Here is a 19,771-nt window from a genome sequence, read left to right as displayed (position 1 = left end):
GGTTCCCGCTAGGGGCGCGTACCTCAATTGCAGTTTGTCCCTGGACCTGGTTGGTCGTGTGGGTGGCAGCCACTCGATGTGTCCCTTTCACATCGATGTTTTTCTCTCTCTCTCCCTCCTGCTCTATCTGAACAAAAACTGGAAAAATGTCCTCAACTGAGGATTAAAAAAAAAGAAACAGGCTATGGGGAGTAGGGGGAGGGTAGGAAGGATGGGACAGCCAGATGGGGGTGGGGGGTTCCCCCAAACTACCAGAGGTCCCGCTCACAGGACTCAATACATTGACATTTTTGCTAAAACACATTTGGGCTGCATTTTCTGTCACTTGCCAAGGGATTAAAATAATTTTTTTAGTGGAAGGGTCTACATAACATATGTCATCTATTTGTGAGTGTACAATTCAGTGGCACAAATACATTCACGATGTTGTGTAATCATCACCAATATCTATGCCCCACACTTTCTCATCATCCCCAACAGTAACTGTACCCACTGAACAGCTCCCCATTGTTCTCTCCCTGCAGGCCCTGGTAACACCTGTTCTGCTCTCTTCCTGGACGAATTTGACCACTCTAGGTTCCTCATACAAGTGACATCATACACTCTCTGTCCTTCTCTATGTGGCTTATTTTACTTACCATGATGTTTTCAAGGTCCATCCATATTGTAGCACAGGACAAAAGTCATTCTTTTTATGGCCAAATACTATTCCATTGTATAGACAGACAGGATTTGGTTTATCCATCCATCTGTCGGTGGATTTGGGTTGTTTCCCCCTTTGGACTATCATGACTAGTGTTGCTATGAACACTGGGGTGCAAATATCTGTTCCAGCCCTTGCTTTTAATTCTTTTGGATTGAAGATCCACTTAGGAGTGGAACTGCTGGGTCGTATGGTAGCGTTTAACTTTTTGAGGAAGCACCAAACCAAAGGGTATTATTCTAAGTGGCCTCCCTTAGGAGGGTAAATGCAAGGCTTGTCGGAACCCACTGCTCTGAGTGAAGGATGTAATAGTCCTTTGGTGGCCTAACAGCAACTGTCCCTTTGGTGTGATAAACTGGTCACAGGGGAGGAGTGGGCACATTTCTTTTGGGGCCAAGTAGCTTGGGTCTTAGAACCTCTCTGATGGAAGGGGATGATACAGGCAGGAAAGGACACTAGTGGGGAAGTCACCATGAGGGCGGAGGTCTAAGTTGGCCCCTGGGCTCATCTCCAGGGCTTGGATTTGTGGGGAAGGTCTGGGCTGGAAGTCCTTCTGACCTGACTGTCCTGGCACAAGACCAGAGCAGTACCATCCATCCCCCTTTCTTAGTATGGACAGTATTTCCTCAAACTTATAGACATTAATACAAGTCCCTGAACTCCTCATGCCAACCAGATCGCTTCCTGAGCAGTAAGTGGCTGACTCAGCAGGCCAGGGGGACTCAAAACAAACCCTGCACGCTCCACATGAACCATCACTGCTCACTGACGAGCTCCCGGGAGAACCTCTGAGCCCTCGGAACATCCTGCCTGGGAAGAGCATCTTTGTATCCCTGAGACCTCAAGCCATGCCAGAGAGTTCCTGCTGTCAATGTGAGTCATGGCGAACGCCTGCTTTTGGAGGAATGCCTGGGCTTCGGGGTCACCCTGTATTGGTTTGACCTCTGCAGGGCTGGAGGCTGAGTAGCTAAGGTCAGTCATAGGAGTGTTCCTTAACTACATGACTGACCCCCAATAAAAACTCTGAATGCCAAGTCTCGAGTGAGCGTCTCTGACTGGCAGTACTCACGTACACTGTCACAGCTGGGAGAACTAAGCACCGCCCACGTGACTCCTTTGGGAGAGGACAGCTGGCGGCGTGTGCCTGGTCTTCCTGGACTCTGCTCTATGCCCTTTTTCCTTGGCTGTTTTAATCTGCATCCTCTCACTCTAATCAACCCTGACTGTGGGTGTAACAGCTTTTCTGAATTCTGTGAGTCCTCTGGCGAATCATCAGACATGAGAGTAGTCTTGGGGACCCTGACACAGTTCCCTTAAGGGTTTCTATGTGGCACTTCTGAGCCAGCCCGGCACCAGGGTTGTGTTTTAGAAATGATGGCTGAAAAGAGGGTAGATACAAGGCCCTGACCAGTGGGCACTAGTGTGGTTGGCCTGTGCAGGGTCCCAAGTGATGGCCCAGCGCAGCAGGGGGCCTCGTGGGAACCACGTGTCTGGGACACAGCTGCAGTGAGGAGGGCCCTGGGGGATCTGAGATCACTGTATGAATGGAGACGCCTCAAGAGGAGGATTTAGGACTTATTAAGAAAAAGGAGGACAAGTAGGGTTTGAACAATTAAATGGAAACATTAATAGGGCACTATGAATTTGGATTTGTGCTGATGAACTAAGTCAGATCAGTTACATTATTATCTCATTTAATTTTCACAACCCTGTATCATGATTGAAATTACTTGCCCAAGGTCCCACAGCTAGTTAAGTGGAAGAGTGGGATTAAAACTTCTTCTTACCTCACTAAAAAAAAAAAAAAAAAAAGTAACCTGAAAAGCATAATCATCATTTAGTTTTACATACAAAGCCATTTAAAAAACATAACTCAGCCCTGGCCGGTTTGGCTCAGCAGTTAGAGTGTTGGCCCACAGACCAGAGAGTCCCAGGTTCGGTTCCCACTAAGGGCACGTACTTTGGTTGCAGTTTGTCCCTGGCCCCTGTCGGTGTCATGTGGGTGGCAGCTGGTCGATGTGTCTCTCTCACATCGATGTTTCTCTCTCTCTCTTCCTCCCTCTCTCCCTCCCACTCTATCTGAAGATAAATGCAAAAATGTGCTCGAATGAAGATAAAAACATAGTTCACCTTTCAGAGCAGGAAGTCAATTGACACTGTCTAAAATTTTAAAAAGACTCCAAATTCTTAATTAAAAAAACCTTCTGTTCTAACTCAGAGCTTACAACAAAGAAACATATACCCAGCCCTGGCTGGTTTGGCTCAGCAGGAAGAGCACTGGCCTGAGGACAAGTGAGTCATGGGTTCAATTCTGGCCAAGATATGTTTGTCCCCGGTCCTGGTCAGTTTGTGTGGGAGGCAACCAGTCTATGTGTCCCTCTCACATTGATGTTTCTCTCTCTCTCCCCCACCCCCTACTCTATCTGATGATGAATATCCTCAGGTGAGGATTAAAAAAAGAAGAAACATATACCTAAAGTTCACCAAGTTCTTCCATTTTACTCAGCTTTGACGTAAATTCTTGGTAAATTCATGAAACAACACTCTGAGAAGTAAAATTTTATGTGTAGCAGTTTTTTTCCCTTTGAAATGACTTCTTTCTATTTTAACAATATTACGCAGAGAGAAATGTCTAAAGTAATTCATCAAATGGGAACATTGCTTATTTTTCATGGCTGACTCTAGGGGAATTGGTTACTTCTCTTTTTGGACTTTCCTGTCTTGCTTGAATTTTTTAGACTTTTACGCTATGTTTAAATAAACAGTAAAGTTATATTTCTGGAAAAATATAAAGCAGCTCATCACTTTCTAAACATGCTAGGTTTACAGAAGGTTTTCTTAAAGGAGGCAATTTGGTGAATTGGTTCAATTTTCTTTCCCCCAGGCCATGTATCATCAGCCACTGTTTCCAACGTCATTATATATCCCAAGTGGGTGATGGTAACATTTGGAATTTCAAAATGTAGAAGGAAAGGCTAATCCTGCCAGCTTTATCCTCGAAGGAGCAGATTTTTCAAGGTTTAATTTGTCCCCCAGAGACCATTAGGACTGTTAATTATCTGAATCTTACTCGTTTGGGCTTTCTTAGGAAATAAAGCTGCTCATACTGTCCAGAAGTTTCTATTAAGGTTAATGAGGTGGGATGTGTCTACCCTTAAAAAAAAACCTCCCTCTTCTCCTTTTTACACAGTGGCAGGCCTGAGACAGGCCTGGGGTTGTCTGGACCTGGGGTTGCGCTCTGGGTACCCTTAAACTTGACCCTGTCTCAGAAGCTTTCAGATCCTCGAGAAGAAAGAAAGGGGAACTAATTTAGCCCATGGCCAGGTCACTGGCTAGGGGGCTTTACCCACATCAGCTCATGTTAACCCTCAGAAAATTTCTCAGAATCATCTCACCCATTTTACAGATGAAGAAAGAGAGGCTCATAGACTAATTTTCCCAAGAGCTTCCAGCAGTGAACTAGCCAGCGCTCCACCAGGAGCCTTTCTAACTCCAATGCCCCCCCAAGCTTTCCACTGCACCCACAGATTCTCCTGCAGCTCACTGACCAATTATCCATCCAGGCCTGGTGCCACCGCCATGGTCCGGAAATGAAAGCTGTCACTGTGATCAGTACTGCTGCTATTACAGACACCACTGCCACCTTACTGCAGCACTACCTGTCTTCTTGGGATGACAGTTACTTGCGATCTGTCTTTCCCTCCAATAAACTGTGAGTCCTCAGACGGGAATCATCCAAGTCATTTTGTTCTTCCCCCACGGTACCTCCACAGCCCTGTGCACACCGTAGGCAGCTTGTTAAGCTGAGCAGAACTGGACAGGCCTTGGTGGTTCTAGGACACTCTGGGAGATGGCTCCTCCCACAAGTCTCATACTGTTCAGTGATTGGCTTTGGCTCTGTTGACAGACCACTATGCCATTTCAGGGATATGCCGTCAAGGCAGCTTCCAGTAAGACTCCCCATGATGCCCACCCCTCATCCTCATCCTATACCCCGTGGAATGTAGGCTGGCCCTGGTGAGTTGCTTCTAATGAGGAATGATGGCATGTCGTTTCTGTGATTAGGTGACAGAAGATTGACTTTTGCCTTGCTGGTACTCTCTCTGGCTCCTGTGAGCCTTCTCTGGTGGAGAACGCTAGGACAGCCCACATCTCTTAGGGACTGAGGGCAACTCCAGCCAACAGCCGGCAAAGAACTAAGGACCTCAGCCCAAGTGCCCTGGAGGAACTGAATCCTGTCCCAAACCACATGAACGAGTCTTCGGAAGACTCTGCAGCCCCTGCCAGCACCTCGAAGGCAGCCTTGGGAGACCCGACCCAGAGATCCAGCTAAGCCCTGCCCGGACTCCCAGCCCACAGAAACCAAGAGGTAAGAAATGAGGCTCGTTTGAATGAAGCCACTAAGTTCTGTAGTACTTTGTTCACAGACAGCACTTAATAACGGATATAGAGGCCAAGTACGTAGTGTTTCCAGGGAGGGAGGGCTCGTCTTGTTATGACCCAAACTGGAAATAAACCGTGTTCTGGGGATGGCTCCTTGGGAATGGCGTGAAGGGCTAAGAAGCATCATAACTGAGCGTTCAGCATCACCTCGGTTACAATGGGAACACTTGCAGAACGAACTCACAAACTGTATTGTCTCGTTAGCTTCCTCACTCGGGGAGGCTTGATCTCCGGCTTTTCCACTGCTGGCTGCATCGTTTCCACGCGTATAGGAACAGGGCTTCTAGAGGCACACGGAGAAACAGACGACATGGTGCCGGAGGAGAGGGGGCGGGGGATGGGCGAGAAAGGTGACAGGGGTGAAAAGGTACAAACTTCCAGTTATAAAATAAATCGCAGGGACATAACGTATACCACAAGTAATAGGGACAATGATATCATAATAACTCTGCACAGTGACAGATGGCCACTGTGTGATGATGGCTTCATAAGGTATATAAACATCAAATCACTATGTCACGTACCTGAAACTAATATAGTCTTGTACGTCAACTATAATTTTAAAATACATTTGTAAATGTATAAATAAACAAAAGCAAAACAAAGCAACCCTCAACAAAAGTGTTTATGGCCTTGTTTTGGCTATAAGGGGACTGCTTTCTGTTCATTTATACCTTATTGAAAATCATAGTCAGGATATTCATTTTTTTCTCCTTTCCCCTCTACTTATTAAATATAATTTTTTAAATGCCATAGAAAATCCAGAAACAAAAAATATCATAAGAAAGAAAATAGCAAGCAGGAACTGAATGTAACCGGATCACCATATAAAATGTCCCTACCCAAACCCCATCCCCAGTGTCAGGGTTTACTCATTACCAGGCTTTACCAATAAAATAGGTAAAGAGAAACCTGCAGGTAACTGACTTTTACTTCCAAGTAATCTTGTAGCCATGTTATTTTAAACATACTCTGGAATATATATATTTAAAGATAAAGAACCATAGAGTAGTTAATGTGAAAAATGTGTAATCAGAAGACCTTTAGACTTGCTCAAAAACATTTTAATTCAATGCATATGTGAAAATATTAAAAATTAAATTTCACTTTTACATTTCACGAAAATATGCCAGATAGCCAAGGGGCCCTACTAAAAACAGTAATTTTAAGGAAAAGCTTTCGCGCATTTTTGTAGAGTTCATGACTGATTTAATTTCAAATATCAGAAATTACCTCCTGGGACAAAGGACATCAAAACAAGTTGAGGGGCCATTTTCTCTTCTAGCCAGCGCCTAACATGGTGACAGGCAGGTGGCCAGCGCCTAACAAATGTTTGTTGAATAAACACATAAGGAGAAATAAGGGACTGGAGTCCATATATTCTGGGTTCATGATTTCCTCAAGCTGGAACCCCAGAGTCAACTGAACATAGTCCCTGGGAGAATTCATAGTCTACTCCGGGAGCACACAGCTTTGCTTGTATGGAATGGTTGGCATCTGGAAAGAAAGCTTCATGGAGAATTTTATACTTAACCAGATGGAGAGAAGACTTCCAAGATGGGAGACAAAGTGGAGACCTCAACCTGCTGATGGGTAAGGTCTCAGCGGAAGGGCAGGGGATTAAGAATGCAAGGGAGCCCTGGCCGGTTTGGCTCAGCGGTTAGAGCGTCGGCCTGCGGTCCGGAGAGACCCGGGTTCGGTTCCCGCTAAGGGCATGTACCTAGGTTGCAGTTTGTCCCCGGCCCTGGTCGGTTGTGCGGGTGGCAGCCACTTGATGTGTTCCTTTCACATCGATGTCTCTCTCTCTCTCTTTCTGTTCCTCTCTCTCCCTCCCACTCTACCTGAACAAAAAATGGAAAAATGTCCTCGGGTGAGGATAAAAAAAAAAAGAATGCAAGGGAGAGCAAGGGCCAGGGCCTGAGGGGCCTCCGGCTGAGCTGTTTACACTAAAGGCAATGGCAGTCACTAAAGGTTTTAGACAAAGGAGTGGTAGGGTCAGACTTGCATTTTAGAAAGGCTCTTTGAGCAACCGAGAAGATGCTGGTGAAGGAGGCCAGCTGGGAGCATCTTAGAAGCCTGCACCAGGAGTTATTCAGGATGAGAAATGGTGCAGGCTCGAGGTAGGCCATAATTAGTGTCACGAAGAGGAGAGGCTGGGTGTGGGAGATAATATGAAAGTCAAACTGGGAGGACTTGGTGACCGGTTGGATGAGCGGGTGAGGTAAGAGAAAGTCAAGGGCTCCCAGGTGTCAGGCCTGGATAATGGGTAGGTAATAATGCCATTACCCTAGATTAGAAAATAGATGACGAGATAGTAGGATAGGGTGGGAAGAGATGAATTAAGGTTTTAAAAAGTCCAGGAGGTAGCTGGGTATGTGCCTCTGGAGTAAGACACGTTTATACCAAGAATGCGGACTGGACAGTCTAACGTCGAGATGTATTAGTTTTTATTTTTTAGCATCAAGTATAAGAATTCCCCAGGGCAGAGTTTCTCAGATCACCCAGGGTGCTTCTTGAAACTCTGGTTCCTATTCCCACTGCTTCCCCCCCACGGAAAGGAGTGGAAAGATCTGGAGTGGAAACCAAGAGTCTCTTTTTTAGTTTTTGTTTTTAACAAGAGACCAATGCAGTGATCCCTGGACCCATTTCAGGAAAGTATCATAGAAAGGCCCTGCCAGTGTTAGTAGACCACCGGGTGTCGGGGGGCTGCCATGATCTATAGGCTGATTTGGCTGAGTAGGGGAGAGTTTCTGCTCTCTGTGAGATCAGGAGAGAAAGGTTTTCCTCTGGGTTTGAGTTAGTTGGTGGTCTGGAAGTTCTGAAGAACATCTGTGGTTCTAGTATTGTTAAGCATCTCCAGTATGAGGAGCACAGCAACGGGCCAAGGGAAGAGTGATGAACTGAGCTGGGACAGCGAGCAGAAGCCAGGTGCAGAAGGGCCGCCATGCTCTATGACGGGGTCTGGATTCCACCCTGAGAGCAACGTGAGGTTTTAAGGGACTTTAAGCAGGGGAATGAAAAGGTCAGATCGACACACTGGAGAAGCAACTTGAACTGATTTCTTTGTTAGCACAGCAGGTAGCAATATTAAAACTGAGAATGAGCAATATTTTTGAGGCTTAAAGGAAATTATGTCAGCTGGTCTTTTTCTCTCTCTCCAGGCTCCCATTCTCCCAGTTTTCTTCTCCTTCTCTGATTTTATTAGCAAAACCCCCAGGAGTAATGTTTTCAGGCTCATGTTGACGATGTGGAGAAGACTGCTTCTCCATTCAAACAAGAAGCAACAGACCTTACATCAGCGTCCTGAAGACTGGATTTCTTATTGATATTTACAAACGTCGACTCCTCTTTTCCAACCTATGAAAGAAAACAAGCAGGTTCGTCAAAACTGAATATCCTGGCATGCAAAACTGTTCTCACTTCTCCTACATTCAAAGGATTGCAGAGCCATGAAGGTGGATCAAGAAGGTAGTTCATCAAGTATGCAGTCAATAACAAATATTCTCCGGTGTTTATGTAAGTTAACAACAAAAATGTTTTCTTGAGTCATTCCCCATCACGGGGGTTCACACGTCATCATTCAAAATCAATCAATGCTTGCCTTCATACTTTTATTGGGCACCTGCTATGCACCAGCTCGAGTCTGAATGAGAAAGGGATGGTGGGGGGAAAGCCGAACCCACAGTTTAACCTCCACCTCACATCTGTGATCAGGAATAATAAGCAGCTCTCTGCTCACACAGCATTTAACAGCTTACAAAGGATTTCAGAATCTGTCCTTTCACATAAGTGTTAACAGCCTGGGAGGAACAGTATCATTTGACTTTGATAGGCGCCTTGCCCTCCTCCCTTTGGTGAGTCCCACAAAGAACAGCGGGGGAGGAAAGAGCCACTCAGCCAGCCAGGCCCACTGAACGCACGCACGCTGGAAGCGCGCAGATGGGTACGTCTGCAGCCCTCATGCCCATCACGACGTAAGGAGCTGGCCCTTACAGGAAGAGGAAGAGAATCTGTCTTCATATGAAAGGTGTGGTTCCTGTCTCCTGGTCGGACCCTGACTGACACAGCATCTCGGTCCTACAATACCTCTTTCTTCTCTCTGGCCTGGAGGAAATCCTGTCATGTGACATCAAAGGAATGCACATGCCCACACACCTGGGCACTCACTCGGGAGGCATTCTCCAGCTGGGCTTTCAAAATGTTGCACTTCACGTGCTCAGCCACCGGGGAAGGCAAGAGTGGAGTCTGAAGAGTCTTCTCAGACACTTTTTTTTCTTCAACCTGTGACGAACCAAAACACAACGGATTGGATGCAAAGAAAAAGGAAAACATGGAAAGAAAAAGGAAAACATACGTAGATAAGTAAAAGTACTCATCTATGTATATAACTGTTCCTGTTCATCATAATAGCAAGTAACACAGACTTAAACGTAGAGAAATGTACCCCCAAATCCTTATATTTGTATCAGTGCTTTTACTCTTTGCAAAGGATTCATAAGCACCCCCTCTCATTCGCATGTGGAGTAGGGAGAGGGTGCATTGGGGAGCCCATGAGCTAGAAGACAGGGTGAGCCCTGGCCAGGTAGCTCAGTTGGTTAGAGCATCATCCTGATACTCCAAGGTTGTAGGTTTGATCCCCGGTCAAGGCACATACAAGAATCAGCCAATGAATGCAAAAATAAATGTTCCCCTCTCCTTTTCTCCCTCTTTGTCTCTTTCTTTCCCGGGACCTTTCTCTCTCTCTACAATTAATAAACAAACATTTAAAAAAGAAGACGACAGAGTGAAGGTTCAGAGAGAAGCGGCCCTCTCGGCGTCCTGCAGCTACATCAGGAGGCAGGTCCCGGCTCCGGTTCCGCATTCCCCACCCTAGTGCAGTGCTCTTCCCCCATAACCTCTGCCTCTTCCACAGGAAGCCTCAATCCTGTGACTCATTGGGGTGAGGGAAAGGGTACAAAACCTTCATTGGTACAATTACAATAGATCCTGATGGAAAACATGATTCTCAGTGAGAAATCTGTATCTATGCCACCTCGTTGGAGAGCGTCTCAGACTTCCATAATTCCCGATTTTTGCCATCATCCATGCATTAACCGAACACGCACCTCTCATTCACATGATCCAGTTGAGTTGGACTGCCCTGGAGGTACCTATTTTAAGTGTGTCCTAAGCAATAATATCTGCAATCATAGGCTTGGTGACTATTCTATTTATTATAACATACATTATGATAGTTACATAACTATTAAAAATACTCATCTACGTATATCACCTGGAATCGTCTGGGATAGTATACATATCACACACAGGGAAATACTGTCTTATTGTTAACCATGCCTATTGTCATCACTGAGCACATAGTACATGCTCAGTAAACACCTACTGAAGATTATAATCATATATAGTTACTATTAGAAAAGTTGTATTTAATAAGAAAGCTACACAGCAATATGAGTGCTAAAAGTCAATTTCGTGATGTCAGGACTTGATGTGGCATGTTAGCCACAATGGACCGGGGCAAGAACAGAATGTTCTGAAGGCCTCAAATTCTGCGAGTTCCAAAATTAATCTCATTCACTAATTCAAAAGTCCCATGGAGCACACTGCTCTACATAGCAGGTTCATTATGAAAGCCCTAGAGGAATTATCGGGCAATTGGCTGGCTGACATCATTTAATAAAGAAAAGAGGGCATAGAATACAGTGTCTCAGTGGGACCTCCAAACGTATAGAGAGGCATTTGGTAGATTAGGCAGAACTCAGCAACTTAATGTAACAGCAAGATAAGCAGAGACAGAAGACCTGGATTTCAATCTCAGCTATTTCCCTTACTAGCACCATAAAAAAGATGATGGTGATGATGATAATGACAAAAAGAAAAATAATGCCAGTAGTTCTCATTTACTGAGAGCTTATTATGGGCAAGGAACTGACTAAGCATTTCCTTTGCACATGTTATCGAATCTTCTCATTTAACCATTCCATCTGGAGGTAGATACGATCACTATCCCCATTTTATAGGTGAGCAGAAGAAAGCACAGAGATAGCTAGTCACTAGCCCAAGGTCACACAGGAAGTTCGAAGAAGAGCAACCGTTCACACCCAGGAGCGGCTGACCCCAAAACTGGAGCCCTGACCACTTGGCTGCACTGGCCCCCCCCCTTACGCTCTCCGAGTCTCAGTTTCTTTCTTCATAAAACTATCATGATGATCAAATGAGAAAATAAGATCTAAATGGCACTTTTGTGTTAGATTCTTTGGTTATGGGGAAAAAAAAATGAAAAAGAACATCAGACGTGTGGATACTCGTGACCTTAAGCCATCTAGTTGAGTGTAAAGAACACTGACTCGTTTGACTGGAATCGTTATCCTAAGAGACTTAGCACTTTCCAAAAAGAAAATTAAGTTACTTATTTATTTTCAAAGATGAGGTTTATGGTACATCTTTTGCATAATTTATCATGTGTTTCTAAATCCTGTTAGAGTAATTGTTTACTACCAGAATGGGTGTCTTCCCTGGTGTGTGAAGAGTTAATTTTTAAAAATTTTTCTTTTTTCTTTATTGATTTTAGAGAGAGAGGAAGGAAGAGAGAGAGGGGGAGAGAGAGATAGAAACATTGATGAGAGAGAACATCGACTGGCTGCCTCCTGCATGCCCCTCACTGGGGATTGGGCCCACAACCTGGGCCTGGGCCCTGACTGAGAATCGAACTGGCAACCCCTTGGTGCATGGATGGATGCTCAACCACTGAGCCACACTGACCGGGCTGAAGAACTAATTTTTAAATTAGATTTACTTTGGGGGAATGATATGCTGGGATACAAAAATTAAATTGGTTCCAAAGCCCATTTGAGGTTTCTGACAATTGCTTAAGGAGATACAGTTATACACACAGTCGTGACCAAAGACCTACTTAAAAAAAAATTGAATGCTGCTAAAATAAAATAGAGAATCCAGCACTGATTTCCCCCTTGAATTTAGTTATTCTAAACTGCTTTTTAGAATTCAAGCTGGCTTATTTTTGTTTGATCTGGACAAAGCAAGAGGTACTGTTCAGCTCTCTGATTTGACTCAGGTGGAGGCCAATATAAATTTTGGGAAACTCGAGTTTCATGATGTGAATATGGTTGCATAAAAGGCATCTTTAGGGGAGATGAGCACCCGGACTACAGTAAGACCCCAACCCCAGCCTGGAGGGTGGCTCTGAGAATGTTGTGCGCTCCCTTTTGCGTGATCATAGTTTGTGTTTTACATTCAATTTGAACTGTGGAAAGATGCTTTATTGTTCAGTATGGAAATACAGATTTCAAAATATACACATGAATGACACCTGGACTTATCCTTGGAAATGGTCCATCTACTTGGGAATGTCAGTGGGAATAAAGAAATCATCAGATGCTTTTTTTTCTTTTTTTTTTTATCCTCACCCGAGGACATTTTTCCATTTTTTGTTCAGGTAAAGTGGGAGGGAGAAAGAGGAAGAGAGAGAGAGAGAAACATCGACGTGAAAGGGACACATTGAGTGGCTGCCTCCCGCATGACCCAACCAGGGCCGGGGACATATTGCAACTGAGGTACGCGCCCTTAGCAGGAACCGAACCCGGGTCTCTCTGGACTACAGGCCGATGCACTAACTGCTGAGCCAAACCGGCCAGGTCAGCATTTTTAAATTGATACAAATTGTTTACACATTTGAAATATGATGACACTTAAATTCTTGTAATAATTTTGGGTACTACTTTGGAACTGGGCAATAAAAATGTCTTCTAACCATTAAGTCAAGAACAGGGACTTATCCAAACCTTAGAAGAATAAGTAGATTCTTTTTTTTTCAATCCTCACCCGAGGATATTTTTCCATTTTTTTTTCCAGATAGAGTAGGAGAGAGGGAGAGAGAGAAAAACATCTATGTGAGAGGGACACATCAACTGGTTGCCTCCCACAGGACCTGGACCAGGGCCAGGGAACAAACCACAACCAAGGTGCATGCCCTTGACCAGAATCGAACCCGAGACTCATCGGTCTGTGGGACGCTCCAACCACTGAGCTAAACTGGCCAGGGTGAATCAGCAGATTCTTGATCCTTGAGGCTGGAAAAACCTTAAGGGTAATGGAAGCCATTGGTCCCAATTGTGGTATCATATAAGTTGTGAGGTCTGTTACAAGGAATGTTTTATTAATGATAAAGAATCATAGCGTGAAGTGATATACTTTGTTTATGTGATAGGACAAAGTCAAGGTTATCTGACATTACCCTAGCCTACTTGTTTACTGATGCATATCTTCAAGTGGAAGAGAAAAGGAGGGCATTATATATAGTTTGAGCTCCACGAAAATGCTCAGTAACTCAGCTGTCTCAGCTCTGCCTTAAGCCAGAGCAAGCCACTGTTGCCCATTTTCCACCAGTACTAAACACGACTGCAAATTACATACGGCTTCTGAGTTCTTTGATATTATATGCTATACTTCCTCACAAAATATGTTCAGATTCTGTCAAACTCTGGGTAAACCCCTGTTAAAACATTTATTGTGTATATTGCATTAGAAAAGTTGAAAAACAAGAGACAGAGAAAGACAAGTCTGGGGTGCCCATGACGCATTGGATTGGCTGTCCAGCACCTGGCTTAATAAAGAGCTATTGCTTGGCCCAGCCAGTGTGGCTCAGTGGATTGAGCATCGTCCCATGGATTGAGAGGTCCCAGTTCGATTCCTGGTCAGGGCACATGCCCGGGTTGCAGGCTCAATCCCCAGTAGTGGGCGTGCAGGAGGCAGCTGATAGATGTTTCTCCCTCACATTGATGTTTCTCTCTTTCTCCCTAAAAAAAAAAATCAATAAAAAAAATATTAAAAAAAGAGTTGTTGCCCTGGCCAGTTTGGCTCAGCGGTTAGAGCGTCGGCCTGTGGTCCAGAGAGACCCGGGTTTGGTACCTGCTAAGGGCACGTACCTCAGTTGCAGTTTGTCCCCAGGCTGGTTGGGTCATGCAGGAGGCAGCCACTTGATGTGTCCCTTGTACGTCAATGTTTCTCTCTCTCGCTCTCTACCTCTCTCCCCCCCAACTCTATCTGAATAAAAAGTGGAAAAATGTCCTCGGGTGAAGATAAAAAAAAAAAAGAGTTGTTGCTTGAATAAATAAGTGTCATCCTGCAGGAGGAAGTCTTGCAGCTGGGCGTCAGGGAGGTTAGTATAGAAGAAAAGTGGACCTGGCCAGTTTGGCTCAGCGGTTGGAGTGTCGGCCTGCAGACCAGAGAGTCCCAGGTTTGGTTCCCCCTAGGGACATGTACCTCGGTTGCAGTTTGGGGTCTTGTTGGTGGTGACCAGTCAATGTGTCTCTCTCATATTGATGTTTCTCTCTGCCCCGCCCCCCGCCCTTCCATTCTATCTGAAGTGCAAAAAAGTGTCCTTAGGTGAGCATTAAAAAAAAAAGACAGGTGGATGAGGGGGGCCTTGAGGCCGAGGTCCCATTAAGGACCGAAGGGCCTGCAGGGGAGAAGGGGCGTGCAAGGGCGCGAGGTCTTCCAAGAAGCCCTGGCGTCTACTGTAGACTAGCGGTGGGCTAGGGTGCGGATCAGCCAGGTAGGAGCTATAACCTCGCAGCGTCACCAGCAAAGGTAAGCAGGGGGAGCTTCCCAGGCCAAATCTTCAAATTCTTCCCATTCCCTCTTATAAAAGAGCAAAGCTAAGCATTAGAGTGGAAGAAACGACCCAGGAGTGAAGACTATTCCTTTGGGGACTTTAACAATTAAAATCTGCTTACAACAGCAGCTCTCAACCAAGGGCGATTTTGCCTTTCAGGGGACATTTGGCCACGTCTGGAGCCAATGTAGTTTTAACACCTGGATGGGGTGGTACTGGCATCTAGTGGGTGCAGACCAGGGACACTGCAAATATCCTACAACACACAGGACAGCCCCCTGCAACCAAGAATTATCAGCCCAAAATGCCACTAGTACTGAAACTGAAAGGCTTGAGGTAGAAGATGAAGAACCACATTGGAGCACAAGGGCACCGGACCAGGCGTCAGGGGTGCATGGAGTCAGCCCTCACTGTGTGACCTTGAGAAAGTAATTTCCCTCCCTCTGGTCTGATGCTGAGAAGGATGAACTAAATGACAGATCAAATCCAGCACCGACATCCTACAGTTCTAAGATGAAATTTGACCTTAACAAGGCTGTCCATTTGGATAAGAACAGATCTAGCCAAAAGAGAGCTTGGCTTCTACCCTCTCCCTCCCTCCCTCCTTCAACCCCCCCTTCCTTCCATCAGCAAATAGTTACTGAACATCTACTGTGTGCCAGGCACACTCAGAGAGATAGAAAGTGCCCTGGACTGAACTGTATCCCCCCAAATATTCATATGTGGAAGCCCTGACCCCCAATGTAATGATATCTGGAGATGAGGTGTTTGGGAAGTAATTAGATTTAGATGAGGTCATGAGGCACAGACCTCATGATGGGACAAATGGCTTTATAGGAAAAGGAAGACAAACATATCACTCTCTCCTGGCCAGTGGGAACACAGCAAGAAGGTGACCTTCTGCAAACCAGGAACAGAGCCCTCACCAGGGAACCAATCAGCCAGCACTCCTATTTTGGACTTCCCAACCTCCAGAACTATAGCAGCACAAGTAGACTAGTACAGGGGGGTAAAAATGGAACGAGCCAAGTGAGGACACTTCTCCTGTGGAGCTCTCTGTGAGCAGGAGGGACAGACACCAGTGGACAGATCCAGCCTGTTGGCCTCAGCACCGAGGGCAATGCCACACGTGGTAAGTCACCCAAAAACATCATATGTGAATATCTGCTCCTTAGACACGTGAGCAGAAACATCAGGAAAGTTTGAGTAGGCCCCCCCTCCCCCTACAAAGGCACAGGGTGTGGGGGGTAGGGCAGGGTAATCGTCAGAGGTCTGACATGAGCCCCAGGTCCAAGCTCACTGCCCGGCTCTGGTCCTCGGCACCTTATTTATGTTGATGTGCAGAGCAGGCCAGGGTCCAGCAGCCTTCACAGTTTCCAGTTCCAGCTTCTTTAGATGGCTGGCTGCCTCGCCGAACAGGGCAGGTGCTCCTGGAGTCAGTTCTGTAAGAGACAACGGGAATGAATGAGGAAAGGTCAGATGGCGAAAGACACTTGCCAGAGCCCGACCCCCGGCGCCCTTTCTGCCTGCCTCCTCCTCCGGCCGCTTGAATCCCGACTCTACACTGGTTGGTGAGGGTGTGAGAACATCTAAGATCAAAGTTTCAAGGTCTAACTCCCTCAGATATGAGCTGGGTGGCCTGGGCGGATCACTTTACCTCTCTGAGCCTCTGAGCCATTTTTAGTTGAAAATAGAATTATTTACCTTTCAGAATTGTTGCAAATATTAAATGAGGTCCTTCACGCACAAAGGTTTTATTAAAGGTAACGCACGGTGCAAACAGGAAAGATCAGTGTTCAGGCATATGAACGTGCCCTTAACAACCAGGTTATAATTTTAAAGTCAAATACATTGATTTTGATTTCTGTACTACTTTTGTTTCTTAATCCTCACCTGAGGATATTTTTCCTTTTATGTTCAGACACAGTGGGAGAGAGAGAGAGAGAAACATCAATGTGAGAGAGACACATCAATTGGTTGCCTTCCACTTGACCCCAACCAGGGCTGGGGACTGAACCACAACTGAGTACGTGTCCTTGACCAGAATCAAACCCATGACTCTTTGGTCCACGGGCCAACACTCTAATCGCTGAACCAAACCGGCCAGAGCTCTGTAGTACTTTTGATTAGTTCACCACCCCTCCTCCCACTAGCTAGTACTGACCCTTTATGACAGTAAATATTCAATATTCATTACATACTAAAACTTGTGCCAAGTATTGTCTGCAACCGAGATGTGGGGATAAAGAGATACAGGAGAGATGCTCGGGCAGACTGCTCCAAATGAGATGATTGCTCTAAGAGGGAGCGGGAAGGTATTCCAAAGCCGGGAGTGTTCGAGATGGTCTCACTGACAACATGAGCTGGTCCCTGAAGCACGTGTAGGAGTTCACCAGGGCAGACAAAAGCACTTCGGGCGGAGGGAACAGCAGGTGCAAGGAACAGAGCCGGGACACAGCACCGCGTTGGCGAGAGCGGAGCAGTTTCCTGAGGCTAGAGCGTTGTGAAGAGTGGAGGGAAGGCTGGAGACCTCAGCAGGGGCCGGGCTGAGAAGGTCTGTGTGTGGCCGTGCTTGGAAGTGTGGGCTTGATCCCCGGACAGCGAAGAACCATGGGAGACGGCTGTAAGGCATTTGGTCTGAGCTGCCTGGTGAGAGCTATCACTCTGGCAGCTGCAGTCGGGGGACTGCGCTGGAGGAGGTGCCCTTCAGGGGGCCGTCAGTTATCCAGATACAAAAAGATGAGCCACGGCCTAGGCAAGGGCAGTGTGGATCGTGATGAGGACAGGGGACAGGGTCCTGATTTCTCAACACCCAGGGGATGACAAGTTCCCATTCCCGGCTCAGCCAACCTAGAATCAGTCCCTGTGGGCAACGGATGAAGGTGCAATGGCTTTCTTTTCACTAGCTGACTCCTGAAATGTCAGCCCTGGCAGTCCTAGGCCATCCGTGTGAACACCTTCTACCCCATTTCATAGATGACAAAACTGAGGGTCCAAGAGGGGATTTGGCTCAAGAGCGAGAGCGAGAATCGCTGCCTCCTGCCTCCACCTCAGGGCTTTTTCAACCCGCATGTGATAAAGCATCAGTTCCCCCTCCCCCTCCCCCAGCTGTCATAGACCAATTCTTGGGTAAAATATAATGAAAGTGAATTCCTAGAAAAATAAAATAACAGACATACACAGTCCAAGCCCACATTTTTTAATGTTTTAACAGATATAAAATCACTGTCATATTGCTAAAAATGTTTCTAAGGGCTACACCCCATTGCCATGACTTCTCTCACTGGGACCTGTAACTGCGCTCTGGATCAATCTGAGGTCACCTTGCTCTCAGAAGAGCGATGTCAGAAAGGGGGTGGAATGGGTTTTCCTGAGGTGGGAGAGCAGAGATTCCAGCCACCTGGCTCTCCCCCTTCCCATTGCTCTGAGCCAGAGCTGGGAACTGTGGGAGCAGAGACGTGCTAAGGAATGAGGAGGTGGAGAAAGCGCTGCTCCCCTGCAATGCACTGAGCTTACTGGTAGACCATACTCCCTAAGTGGCTCCTACCTAAACGCCCAAGGCTCTGTCTGCTCTGGCCCAGACCTGGGAACCCAGCACTGACATTACCACTGTTCCACGCTGCACCTGAAGGGTCTGTCTCGAGGATGTCGGGAAGGCAGCCATGCCCTGTAGCATCCCTCCCACTACCCTACCCCGGTCCCCCAGCCCTACTCACTTGTAAGGGATTTACTGCTGGAGTTTGGGGACCTCAAAGGCCCCTCCTTGTTCTCCAGAGTCAGCGAGAGGCCATAATTTGAGTGGTGCTGGTGCTGGTGCTGGTGCTGGTGTTGGTGCTGGTGCTGGTGGTGGTGGTGGTGATGCCTTCCCGAAGCTTTGGTAGTGAACGGCGTGCCCCCGTTCTCCTCGATGCCAAAAGGCAGCCGGTCTGAGCTGCTGAGCCCTGGGGAAGGGAGCGGGTAGCTGTGGAGGGTGTCAAAGTCAGTATTTAGAAACGCAAAAGGCCTTGGCATTCCTGTGCGTACTTTAAAGATGTTCTCAAAGCATGAAAAACCAACAGAAATCAGTTCCACAAATAGACCCACAGGGTTATGGCAGAAGAAGACAGAGGGCAACACGGCAGTCAAAGAAAAAGCAGAAAGCTGGAAGTTTGTATGCATCAGAGACCTTCAACCTGAAAAAACTCTTAACTCTGAAATGGAATAATTTCGGCTAAAAAAAAGATGTTCTCTAAACGAGAAGGGGGAAATGAAAAGCAATCATCAACCACTATCTGTTAACCAGCCTATGACAAGATCATGGTGACAACTAGGAATCTTGGAGTCACTTCCCCTTCCTCTCCATCGACCGCACCACGCAGAAAGCACCTGTTAATGTTACCACTGTGACATCTTTTCATTCCAATTGTTCCTCGTGTTAACCAATATTGCCTTATCTGACGTCCACGTCATCGCCCACGTAGACTGCCTCAAATACAGATACCTAACGGCTCTCCGGCCTCCACCCTCGCCTTCAGCCGTGTCCCACGGAACAGCAGCCAGAGCGCTGTTCTGATTACGTTCCAGAGCACGACGTTCTGACCACGTTCACGGCACTCGCCCGTAGGAGCTTGCACACCTGTCCATTCCTAGTGATTCTTAAGCTTTTACGGCAGAGATCCCTTCTGGAAATCTGATAAAAAACAACCACCATGGACCCGCCTTACAGAAAAAAGGCACCAAGATGCAACATTTCAGAGTCAATTTCAGGCTCTCTATGGCCCCTCATAGACTGAGATTAAGAGCCCTGGATTGCAGGATGAAATCTGAATTCATTTGTGTCACTCACGGTCCCCCACAATGTTATCCCATTCTCTTTTCAGCTCATGTCCTGCTTCGTTATCCTCTACACCCCATGTCCTTCCCATCCTGGTGCCTTTCACCTCCTTCTGTCCCTTGGAGCCCTTCCTCATCCCTCAACCCAGCTAGAACACCCCTTCCTCCAAGACTTCCGA

At 46.5% G+C, this 19,771-nt stretch overlaps 1 protein-coding gene across 2 annotated transcripts in view; it reads right to left on the bottom strand.

The window, feature by feature from the left end:
* The window catches only part of EPB41L4B (erythrocyte membrane protein band 4.1 like 4B), a 124,964-nt gene that overhangs the window by 20,799 nt on the left and 84,394 nt on the right, over positions 1 to 19,771 (bottom strand). For both annotated transcript variants that reach the window (XM_036261277.1, XM_036261276.1), the window contains exons 16-20: positions 18,497 to 18,741; positions 16,104 to 16,222; positions 9,302 to 9,427; positions 8,436 to 8,503; positions 5,331 to 5,429 (exon numbers count right to left, since the gene is read on the bottom strand). In XM_036261277.1, the coding sequence (XP_036117170.1) occupies positions 5,331 to 5,429; positions 8,436 to 8,503; positions 9,302 to 9,427; positions 16,104 to 16,222; positions 18,497 to 18,741 (657 nt within the window). The remainder of the gene's footprint in view (positions 1 to 5,330; positions 5,430 to 8,435; positions 8,504 to 9,301; positions 9,428 to 16,103; positions 16,223 to 18,496; positions 18,742 to 19,771) is intronic.

This window comes from Molossus molossus, unplaced genomic scaffold (genome assembly GCF_014108415.1).
Source record: "Molossus molossus isolate mMolMol1 unplaced genomic scaffold, mMolMol1.p scaffold_m16_p_14, whole genome shotgun sequence".
NCBI lineage: Eukaryota > Metazoa > Chordata > Mammalia > Chiroptera > Molossidae > Molossus > Molossus molossus.
The sequence above is the reverse complement of the archived record's forward strand: the minus strand, read 5'-3'. Positions and strand labels throughout refer to the sequence as shown.